Below are 12,500 nucleotides of genomic sequence, written 5' to 3'. Positions count from 1 at the left end.
CTATTTGATAGGCACTGTAAGTTAACTACTAAAATTCACCCAACTCACACGCAGTGCTTTCTTTTCTCTCTTTACAACATTCACACAACAACCAAGATTCTGTTCTACAATAGATTTATTATTAGCTCTGAACATCTTCATGTCTATCTTCATATTTAACTGTATTCTGAATGGTCTTTTCATAATTCCAAACATGAATCCGAATACTGTAAGTTCCCTAAAATCTCCAACAGAAAGGCATTCCTTATTTGGAGGCAGGAAAACCTGATAGTACATATTCACACAAAAAACAGAATGCAAGTCAAGAAGAAAAGCTTTCAAGTTATTGCACATGACTCATGAAGAATGATAGATGAAAATCTGCTACAATACATTCAACAAATGTAATCAGCTACACTATCACAAACAGCAAATAGTAACAGTAATACCAAAACTAAAATCCAAAAACAATGAGTAAAATTACTGAAACAACCACCCTATAAACAGTAAACCTAGGAAAAAATACCAAAACTTTTAAAAAGATGTGAAAGAAAAAACCTCTCACACTCCCCACTAGACTACAATGCTACACCTACTCTTAATAAAAGTTAAGACTTTCCTTCCACCCTTAATAAAACACTCACCAGGTGCTCCTCATCCACGGGCGCCTGCAGGACCGAGTTCTGTTCCTGGTCACTTTGAAGATTTGAGGGAATTCCCTTCGCGATCTCGGAGTCGGCGTTAAAACTCGGGGGTTCAAGCACTGGAAGGGAAGAATAATCCCAGATCTTCCACACCAGAACCATCACCAACACCAAAATCATTATCCGTATTAGCCGTCCGCCTCCCATGTCCATATTCCGAGTCAACGAGGCAGAAGAGGAAAGAGACCGAGAGATTCTAGCATTGCCAACAAGATTTTGCCTCGAGCAGCAGCTGTCAAGTGGCCGCAGACGTCAACAATACCTTGGCATCTGCCGTATAAAACCTTTTATATAGTAATTTCGTCTCTCTAAATTCGAGGCTTATAAAGGTTTAGAGGTATTCAGACTTATTTATCAAGGTTATTTTTTTATTCATGCTATATTGTATAATATAATTATTTCTCCGTAACATCCTTTACATAGCAGATACGATTCTCGGCGGAGAAGGTCCGCCAAATTCAAAATAAACTTTCAGTCCATGTTACATTGCAACATTAGTCTTATTGCGCATATATTTTGGCAAATGAAAATAGAAAATGTTAATGGAAATGAATGAATATAATTTAAATTGATCTTTTAATTCTATATTTTTTTCGTTAAACGTTGTGTGCAACTGAATTGTGCATTGATATTACACACATGAATAGTAATGCTCATGATTCTACCGCATCAAAATACCCAGACTATTTTAACTGCATTTAATATAGAATTGTAAAATATGATGGTTTGTGGAGGGAGAGGGAGAGGGAGGGAGGGAAGGAGGGAGGGAGGGAGGGAGGGAGGGAGGGAGGGAGGGAGGGAGGGAGGGAGGGAGGGAGGGAGGGAGGGAGGGAGGGAGGGAGGGAGGGAGGGAGGGAGGGAGGGAGGGAGGGAGGGAGGGAGGGAGGGAGGGAGGGAGGGAGGGAGGAGGAGGAGAGAGAGAGAGAGAGAGAGAGAGAGAGAGAGAGAGAGAGAGAGAGAGAGAGAGAGAGAGAGAGAGAGAGAGAGAGAGAGAGAGAGAGAAAGAGAGAGAGAGAGAGAGAGAGAGAGAGAGAGAGAGAGAGAGGAGAGAGGGGGGGGGAGGGAATGTATCATCCTTACTGTATGCTCAAAAACTTGAGCTGAAACAATTTAAAAATGAAAAAAAAGTTAATATAAAAATTGCTAATCTCCTGTACTGCATTTCTACTGAATAGTGATTATGAAAAGAAAAACCAAAGAAATAATGTTTAAAGTTTTATTCTGTGTTCCTAATTTTGCCATTCCATTAGGGCAAAATGAAAAGCAATTATATTTGTTTTTTAATGAAATAAAAATGCAATAGCAGAATTATGGAGATAATTCCCTTTCATTTTCCATATGCTTTTTGGTAACAGTAAATTATACTTGTATGGAAAGTTTTCCATCAAATGTAGTTTCATAAATGTTGTTTAATGTTTGAAAATGAATGCGCTAGATTTCAAAGGTCATATAGCAAAGTATATAGTAAAGCACTTTGGTAATGGTAAAGTATACTTGTATGGAAAGTTTCCCATCATCAAATGTAGTTTCATAAATGTTGTTTAATGTTTAACAATAAATGCGCTAGACATCAAAGGTCATATAGCAAAGTATGTAGTAAAGTATTGTGTCGGAAAAGGCACAGGAGACTTAAAGATTACGATAAAATGTGTTAGATGTCCAAGGTTTGAGAGCGTTATAGGATAGTATGGTAGTGAAAAGGGAAATAGAACAGGTGAACTAGAGAAGAAACTAGAAGAAGGGTGAGGGTTAAGGAGGTAGGGCAATTGAGTGAATTATAGTGTATCTGTCACTGGGGAAGGTATAGGAAAAATGTTCAAGGAAGAAGAGAGGTAGCTGTTGAAAAAGTAGGAGAAGAATCTGTAGAGAGGGGAAGGTGTTAGATGTCAAAGATTAGAAGGTGTTATAGGAAAGTATGGTTATGAAAAGGAAAAGGAGGGAAGTAAATGAAGTAGAGCTGTGATTAGTAAAATGGGAAAGGTTAAGGAGATAGAGCAGTGGTAGGGGATTAGGTATCTGAGGGTTGAGATAAAAGATCTGGAGTAGGTGAAGAAGTAGTGTCTGGGGGTTTGATATGAAAGGTGGGGTCTGGGGAAGGGTATTGTGATAAAAGAGATTCATGTGTCTGTCCAGGGGGTTGTGGGAGGGATAGTGGGGAAGGATGGGGTTTTGGGGGGTTTTGGTTTGGGTGGTATGGGTGGTTGAGAGGATGAGGTATTTTGGGAAGGGGTAGGGGGAATATAAGGGGGTAGAGCTACTGAGTGAATTACAGTGTATCTATGACTGGGGAAGGAACAGGGACATCGTTCAAGGGAAACAGTGGCTGTTAGAGAAGTAAGAGGAGACGAATCCAGGGGATGAGATAGGGGGACTGGGGCAGTCGGTGAAGTATCAGGAAGAATATCTGGAGGGGAGGGGTCTGGAGAAGGACGCTGTTGTGATAGAGAGGATTCGTGTGAGTATTCAAGTGGAAGCAGTAGAGAGGGTGAGGTATATTGGGAGGGTGTACGAGGAAGGGGGACGGAGGGAATTTGAGGAGGAGGATGGATATCTGCAAATACTTCAAATGTAGAAGGAGCAGGAGGAGAGGGATTGGGGGGTGGATGGGGGAGCGGAGTAATCCCTTGGGTCATCTTCAGGAAGTTTTGGATTTCTTCAAGGGTTCTAGATGGGAGTTGGGTAAAGAGGACTGAGAAACAAAGGTTCTCTTATGAGGAGGAGAATAGGAGATGGATATCTGAGGAACAGAAGAAGAAGGTGTAGGAGAGAATGTAGTAAAAGAGGGTGGTATGGAATGTTTAGGTTGCCTGCTACAATAAATAAAGTAAGGAGGAGGGGTAGGTATCGGGGAAGTGGTAGAGATTGGAGTATCTGGATCTAGAAGGGAAAAGGAATTTGACTAGGGGATAGATTTAGACGTATCTTGTGATGGTGAGTGAGCAGAGGGAAGGACTGTTTTGGAATAAGTTGAGAGAAAAACCTTGTTATCGTGCCTCCAGTCTGGCCTCATGTAGAGTGAGGTCTAATTTAAATCTGAGGACTGCTACCTCACATGTGAATGATCAGAGCGACTGTGAAAGGTAACCTTGGGTACTTGTTTTTGGAGGCACTACTGAAAGAGGATATTCTCTGAATAGGGGGCTGTGGGGGGGAATCACAGAGAATCGATCCCACTTAGCTGGGCCAAGGAGAGTACTCAGAAGGTTTGCAGAGGTAGAAGCAATAGAAGGATGAGGGCTAGAAGAAGATGGGGTGATGTGGTGAGGAGTAGTTCTGCCAGGGGTGAGGACAATTAGGATGAAGAGTAGTATGGGAAGAGGGGGTAGACATTAAAGAGGACTGTGCAGCAGATGAAGAGGAGAATGTTGAGGAGGAGGAAGGGGTGCTTTCTAGAGGTTGAGTAATAACCTGGATGGGTGTTTTGGAACTGTTAGTTGTTCGTAAGTGTTGAAGATGGGATATTAGTATCAGTGGTCAGAGCCGTGGTCAAAGGAGGGGCAGTGGTTGGAAAACCATCAAAATCAAATTCAGATAGGCTATTTGATGAAGGGGCAAGCCTTAATGCCCCTATTTAGGGTAAAGAATCTTCAATATTGGCCATGGTGAGCCTGAATAAACTGGGGAAAAGAAACGGTCTACTCCTCAGGGTCCCCATGAGGGGTAAGGGCTAGGCAATTAACCAAGGGAACACTTTGCCCACGGCTCCCGGGAGCCATTCGTGACTGACACAAAGCCAGCCTTTCATCCATTCAGTATGGCTCTCACACCTTAGGAATGGGAAAGAAGAAGGGAATAAAGAAGATATAGAAGAGGAAAGAAGAGATGAAAAGACCAAGCAAAATTAGCTGAGGTGAGGGCTGAGGCCCAAAGTAGGGGTGAGCCCCTATATTGAGTCTCGGTCCATGTCTCATAAGCCCTCCTATGACAACAATGAGCAAGGTATTGGAGGGTCTAGTTACATTAAGAAAAGTGTGAATAAAAAAAAAAACTATATAAATGATACTGTGGCCAAATAAAATAATATATACAGGACTTATTTATGCTTTAAGAACAAAACTCTAAATCTAAATTTCAACTTTTTTTTTACTTGAACTATCAATTTTTTTTTTTATTATTGTATTGTATTTGCATATGTATACTGTTGTATCTAATCTTCTCATGATTCTATTTTTCTCTGACGTTTGAAAGTTTTATCAGTTTGCTGTGGCCAGAATTTACTGTGAACGTTCTAGAATCTTGTAGAGTTGGAAGCCTATTCCACATCAGATAACCATGCCAAGCGAAATTTGTTTGTATGATGTGAAACTTATCTTGATGATTAAATTCCACTGGATAAGAAATACTACAATTATTTCAATAACTTTATATAAACTTGATAAACTTGACTAAGTAGTCATGGTTCATGACAAATGCATATGAATTGAGCACAGGTGAGTATATTCAAAACCCCAAAACACTCATATAACAATAAATTAAATTGGTAGTGTTTAAATTATTGTACTATACACTAATTATGGTATGTGTAACTATACAAAAGCTTTGAATACAAAATCCTTCTTTTAAGAATCCTTATAAAAAAGAATTGATGACTGTACATGCTTGACCGGCAGTTAACTGTATAATAGAAAATGTCTTACTTTTGTCTAAAACAATGCTTTACAACATGAGTGAAAAAAAAAAAAAAAATTATCTATTACCATCTAAGGATGTTTGTAATAGAAATGCTGCTCTCTTAACATATTCATATGCCTCTTGAATGGCTATCCGATTATCAGCTTCTGCAGCTAAGTTCACTACTTCTTCCAAAGCTGACATGAGACTTGCTCTGTCCTCATTAATTTGCACATGTAAGCTCTCTTCCTCTTCATCTATCACTGGTGTAACACTGAGTTGAGTTTCCACTTCCGGAGCTGATACAAAGTGTGTTGATACGTCCATTTCGTCAGGAGATTCCTTCATGAAATGCAGGGTGAGATAACCTTCTGTAAGGCTGATAACTTGGTGTTCACTTTCATCTTCATTTAGCAAATCATCATCAAGAACCTCTGTCTTTGTGGTGATGACACACTCAACTTCTGGGTTTGTGACATGTTCTACTTTAATTTTCCTTGGTGTTACATTGCACATAATCCCTCTCAAGATTGTTCGTATGTCTTTTATCATTGGATAATAGCATCTGTTTCCACTTGATGCTTCACTTAAACTGAAATTCTCTCTTACAAATTCAGCAACCAAACTTTTTATTGTTTTTGGAGAGTTTACATTTTCTTCAGTCACAAGCTTTGTAATATACTCCACAATTTCAGGATGCACTGGTAATGACCGTTCCTCGTCCACTTCATTCAGGTGATTCTGATGGTGGCCTCCTCGGCTAATGGCAACTACGAATCTCTCTTCACCCTTCACATCTCCTCTCTTAATGGCTTGCTTCAGCAACTTTGCAAACTTGCTCTTTATCTTTTTGCTTGACTCTGGCCTCACAGCAAAATCAGGAAATGCCTGAAAGATAACGAATTTGATATTCAGTGGAGTATAACAATATTTTTTCAACACAATACACATGCTTAAATAATACATCTAACTTGCTTGTTTAGGTGATTTAAAATTTCACAAAGGCCCCATCACAATAGCACTTTCTCCATTAATTTTTGCATTTCTTTCGGAATTCGAGGCTTTGAATAAGTATCATTTGCAAATATAATGCCACCCAGGTGAAGATGGTTGTGACCATTTCTGTCTGACTAATTTTCAACTTGTTTTTATGCTATGGAGGATCCATACAACTAGTTTTTTTCCTTAATAAATTAGATGTAAACAAATGAATGTAAAATGAGTTAATACTCTAGAATATTTCTTTACAATATATATAATCAAATTTCTTTAAAATAATGTGATATGCATTCCCGGAACCTCATTTGAATGGCGCCATGTTTGTTTACATGGGTAGTGTTTGCTGCTGTTGTAGTGTGATAAAGTCAGTCCATTTCCATATGAAAAGTTTATACAGAAATGCAAAAAGTGACAGAAAAGGTGCAAGTGGGATAGCCCCTTAAGATGAACCATGAGTAAAATTTCCATTTCTTATAATTATACACAGCTTCTTTGAAGTCTACGACAGATTTTCACCACATCCTCCTACACAACAAAAAATTACTCATTCTATGTCTTTTATTAATATAGGCCTAAGTACAACTCTAGTGTATACACCATTGTGACGGATGACGAGGAATATCTTTAGCTATCATTATTTAAGGGCACAGATACTATTGTATATTGTACAAATAACTTCAAACACAAATGAAAACATTTAAAACTCATGAGCATAGTTTTAGGAGACAAGATAAAGGAAGACTGTATCCAGTCATTTGTGAAGAGGTTAACCTAAATAGCCATGAATCAAAACACTTAGTCATGAAGTTATATGACATGGAACTGTATATGACATAAAGTGTAGCAATCTTAATTCTAATGGCAATTGGAATATTTCCAAGAGATAATACACCAAACGCAATAAACAATCATCAAATCAAATCAAATATTGCTGATTGTCCTTAGTCTGTAGTAGCTGATACCAAAAATTACATTACAAAGAAAAGAGCACACCATCCAATCTGACAGAGTACAATACCTGTATATCAAAAACTGCCATATTCCTCATATACACGTATCACAGATGCATCACTTTCTGACTTTCTGATCAACTTAAGCTCTTGTGCTATTGTTAAATCTACCACCTTTCTACTCTCTTACTAGACAACATGGTTCAGAGAATGATGAACTCTAAAGCACTCAAACACACTGACACATAATAAAAAGAAAGGGGCAAAAACCTTGGGCAATACACTATATATGTGGTTGTACCAATGTAAACAAAGTGATGGCCTTGCTAACTTGCAAAGCAGTGACTCATGTCCAGTCTTGCCACAACTCGTTTGCAGCAAGCAGGACTTAAAGACTGAGTCGGCTACTCCAAAATTTTGTCCGTTGCTTCTGATATCCATTAAATGGAGGTCCATAAAACCAAAATAGGATTTTATTGCCTTTTATTCAATAACCATATAGTTTTAAAAAAAGTAACTGTTGGACAAAAGGGCTTTATGTGCAAATGATGTGACTTTGAAACAAAGAAACAGTTTTATTGGACATGATTCTTCCTCTAATATAGTTGTTCCCAACCTTTTTACACTGGCGACCCCTTTTTCCAACCTCTGACACTTTCACGACATTTATTTCAAAATATTCTATATCACATAAAATAATACAACAAAAAAAAATCTGTAATCACTGTATACTAATTTCACAATCTCTTTTTATCATTACTGGAATCATATGTAATATCAGTTTTTTCACAAATCCAAACAAGGAAAAAATCTAGAGCTGCAATTTTTTTTTCAAAGGAATACCATAATTACTTTGCACTTATTAATATTTATGGACATGAAATGAGGTTTTCTACATCTAATGAATATTTCCAACAGCATTAATTTTTTCAACAGTATATAACAGCATAATCAAATATATAATTTGTTGCAAATCATATATATCCAGTTAAGCTGTTCTGTCAGATACAGCTGAACTGTCACAAATTTTGAGCTCATAAAAGAGGAAAAAAAATCCACACAAAATTTGTGTATGACACTTTGAAAACTTAGTAAAGATAGAAAATCAAACTGAGATGTAGCTATACAATCCCACCTACAAGTGCAGATCCTAACAGATCCTTTAAAATCAGCTATCTTGCTAATAAAAGAAAGAAAGAAAGAAAAACTCTTACCTTTATGGTTCTAATACTCATTCTAGCTGGGCAATCATTTTTTATTGTTCCATACTCTTTTCGTTTCTTCTTTGGAGGTTCATCTACTTCAATAATGACCTCTTCTTTTACAGGCACAGAATTCTTTCTCTGAAATAAAAAAGGACTGCACATGAAAAAATGGAATATAACATAAATAACTGTGGTTGGAAATACTGAATTCTTTGGACTGAAAACTGAACAGAAACTTATGTACACTTCAATATCAGAAAGTAGCACACATACAAATGCAGGTGAAACAGCGCACAAAATTATGATGCAAGGCAAGAATTGACTCCTTTGTTTTTCTAACAAGAGACTCCTAATGCCAGGCAAGAGCTGTAGGGATGAACATAAATAAATTCTCTTTGGAAAATAAATACTTTTATGCACATCCCACCTGACTTTTGGTATTTCTACATCTACATTTTCACGTATGGTATTTGGTAAATACTATAAAATTTCTAGCCTGGTAAACAACTGCAATCAAAATATCATATTCATAGCTTTGAAATCATTATTCCTTCACAAAATTTCAGAGGGATCTAAGAAACTAATCATATATTAAATAACAACTTTATCTCTTGTACATAGAGACACACAAACAGGTATACAGACAGACACACAGACACACAGACACACACAGACACACAGACACACACACACACACACACACACACACACACACACACACACACACACACACACACACACACACACACACACACACACACACACACACACACACACACACACACACAAAATCTCTGTCTCTCTCTCTCTCTTACACACCCATTCACTCTCACACACACCCATGCACACATGCACCCAAACCACACATACACACACCCAGCCACATATGCACCCACTCACGCACACTGTCAGTGACGCATGCATGCACCAACATACACACACACTTGCATGTAAAGTAAAGAAATAGACACATATATGCATACAAGTAAACCCTTATACAAACACATATGTATAGTCTACACACTCAGTAAATGAACAGTTCAATAAAACATATATCATACACTGCTTCAGTACCTTCCAGTATGCTCGACCTCTCCTGCAGTCCTTGTTCACAACCCGATTGATTATGAAGGGAGCATGGTCATCTAAACTCACACCCTGAGGAGGAGCACCTTGCAATTTAGGGAGGACCCAGTGGATACTGTCTTTTGTTTCACCTGCAGAAAGAACAGAATATACATAATAGCAAGTACTGGAAAAAAAATTATGGTATTGCCCATAAAACAACACTATTAATCATTAACAACAATCAGCTGAGAGTGAAAAGAAGCACATGATAGTGTATCAAGGATATACCTGCAGTGACTGAATTATTCACTGAACCTAAATGTTTTCAGCAGTTCAGCCACAGGATATCAAACCTACTTTTTAAATTTATTTCTTTTATTTGCATGTACACCTTCAAGAATACAGAGAGAACACAGTAATATTCCTGAATAGGTTGGCTTCTTAAAATCCACTGAAGTTGGAATCAGTGTATTGCTTATGTACATTTATTATTATGTATCTATTATGTATTGCTATTATACATTTATAGTGATTTCAGTCAGCAAAATGCAGCTATAGCAATGATACTAAAGTTGATAGGAGGAGAGGGTATGTGGTACTCCAGCGATACTGCAGAGGTACAGCATAACTGTCTACCAAGTGATCATACCCCTTTGAGACTCACTTCCAATGACTCCAGCTAACAAGCTTGGGGGCATTCCTGGAAAACCACAAACCCTTATGAACCAAAAACTTTCCTAACTTCACCTACAGAATCTCAGCCAATCATTGTATTTCCTTAGACAAGGGCTTGTCCCTGGACTCCCAGCTAATAGCCATATTTCCTGCATTTGAAATAGAAAATTACATTAAAAGTGCAATGCTTTTTTATGAGTGACACAGACTAATCATAACTTTATAACCTATATCTTCAAACACAATTTAAGCAAGGTTTTCACACATACAAACTGTTTGCTGAGAAGCATGGTAAGGCTGGACTTATTATCCTTGTAGTACTTATCACAACCCCTTTTCTTTATTTCTTTTATATCATTCTTTGCCTGCCCACACTATTTCATTTATAAGTAAGTGAAGTGTTTTCCTTCCTTGATAAGTGCAGTCATTATGTAAACATTATACCCTCTGCCTGGAAAGCAAAATTTCCACCACATCTAACTGGCAAGACAGAGCCTTGAATGAAGTTTGAATGACATGCTTATTGGGGTGACAAAACTCAGCCAGAGTAATGGCTATGCAAGGTAAACATCGCTTGCCACTTGCTTAGGCCCACATTGTGCAAATTATAGGAGTATTCAGCTGTTTGCACTGTGTTTATTTACTTATTTTGCCTGATTAAGTAAAACTACATATATAGACATAATGCTAGTAGAATTAGCATATGCTATAAAAAACAAAAAAATGGGAAGGCGTATGGGCCAGATCACATTACACATGAATTCTAAAAAAAAAAATTGCCCCCTAAAATATAGTAGAAATGGTCTTAAAAAAAATAAATAAATATTGGGAACTAAGTGAATATCCACAAGAAATTAAAACAGCAATAGTTAACCCAATTGCCCCCTAAAATATAGTAGAAATGGTCTTAAAAAAAATAAATAAATATTGGGAACTAGGTGAATATCCACAAGAAATTAAAACAGCAATAGTTAACCCAACATACAAACCAGGAAAAGATCCAACTAAAACAAATTCCAATAGATTTATTAGCAGAATGCCATGCATTGACAAACTTTTCGAAAACATTGTAACAAGAAGAGTAAATTGGTGGTTAGAAAAAAATAAACTAGACGAAGACCTAATTGGATTTAGACCCAACTGTAATACAACATACGCAATACAAATAATTGAAATAAAATTAGACAAGCAATTAAAGAAAAAAAAAAATGCTCTAATAATACGTCTAGATATAGATAAAGCCTTCGACTTGGTTAATCATGATACCATCTTGATAAAAGCAAAAAAACATTGGATTAGGAGGTAGAGTAATAAGATGGATAAATAATTTTCTAAATAATATAACTTTCCAAATCCAAGATCAGCTATTGGAAAAATACTGAATGGAGTCTCACAAGGATCCTCAATCAGCCCCACTTTATTCAACATAGTAATGTCAGATGTAAAACTGCCAAAAGAAACTGATAAAATTATTTATGCAGATGACATAACTCTAATAACAACAAATGAGAACCTAGTAGAAGCAACAAATAATCTTGAACATAGCCTACACAAAAGAAAAGAATGGGCAGAAAAATGGCATCTTAAAATAAATCCAACTAAAAGTTGAGCAATGTGCTTCACAAACAAAATAATATATCAAAACCCAAAAACAGAAATAGGTAATGAAGAGATAGAATACACAAATAATCATTTGATCCTAGTTATGATATTTGATGCTCCCAAACTAACATGGAGAAAATATGTTGAACACGTAAAACCAAAATCTATGAATAGAATAAATATAATGAAAAAATTAACATTCCTAAAATGGGGAGCAAATAAAGACTTTGATAAAGTTCTTTAACATATATATAAAACTGGTCATAGAATATGGCGTTACAGTTTACAGTGGAACAAATAAAACTGAGTTGAAAACATTTTAACAAATTTAAAATAATGCACTAAGAATAGCCACAGGATCCTTCAGATACGCACCAATAATAACATTACAAGCAATAACAAATCAAATGCCAATAATCAAAAGAATAAATGAATTGGAATATTTCCAATTGATTAAAAGTCTAGAAAAACAAAATCACCTACTAATAAAGCAAAAAATGGAAAATAAACATAAAAGTGAGCACAATCCCAAATATATCCCCAATTCTTCCATGGTCCGACATTCTAAAAAAAATATAGAATCAAATTTCATGGAAAACATGAATAAAAATACACCACACCAAATGATACAGCAACATTTTCACTATATAGAAAACACAACATATTAAAACTACCAAAAAATATACACAGATGGTTCAAAATTAAAT

At 36.6% G+C, this 12,500-nt stretch overlaps 2 protein-coding genes across 3 annotated transcripts in view; both read right to left on the bottom strand.

Moving 5' to 3' along the window:
- LOC113826384 (gamma-interferon-inducible lysosomal thiol reductase) overlaps positions 1-963 on the bottom strand; it is a 30,551-nt gene extending 29,588 nt beyond the window's left edge. Inside the window, exon 1 of one of the 2 annotated variants that reach the window (XM_070130648.1) lies at positions 624-963. In XM_070130648.1, the coding sequence (XP_069986749.1) occupies positions 624-836 (213 nt within the window). In that variant the 5' untranslated portion in view covers positions 837-963. The remainder of the gene's footprint in view (positions 1-623) is intronic. The other variant, XM_070130639.1, reaches the window with a different exon arrangement.
- Positions 964-5,031: 4,068 nt separating this feature from the next.
- LOC113803858 (uncharacterized) overlaps positions 5,032-12,500 on the bottom strand; it is a 9,382-nt gene continuing 1,913 nt past the window's right edge. The window contains exons 2-4 of the mRNA XM_027354669.2: positions 9,523-9,665; positions 8,458-8,586; positions 5,032-6,182 (exon numbers count right to left, since the gene is read on the bottom strand). Of these exons, the coding sequence (XP_027210470.1) occupies positions 5,370-6,182; positions 8,458-8,586; positions 9,523-9,665 (1,085 nt within the window). The 3' untranslated portion in view covers positions 5,032-5,369. The remainder of the gene's footprint in view (positions 6,183-8,457; positions 8,587-9,522; positions 9,666-12,500) is intronic.

Source organism: Penaeus vannamei, chromosome 2 (genome assembly GCF_042767895.1).
Source record: "Penaeus vannamei isolate JL-2024 chromosome 2, ASM4276789v1, whole genome shotgun sequence".
In the NCBI taxonomy this organism is placed as follows: Eukaryota; Metazoa; Arthropoda; class Malacostraca; order Decapoda; family Penaeidae; genus Penaeus; species Penaeus vannamei.
Note: the sequence above shows the minus strand (reverse complement) of the source record. Positions and strands in the feature narration are given on the sequence as shown.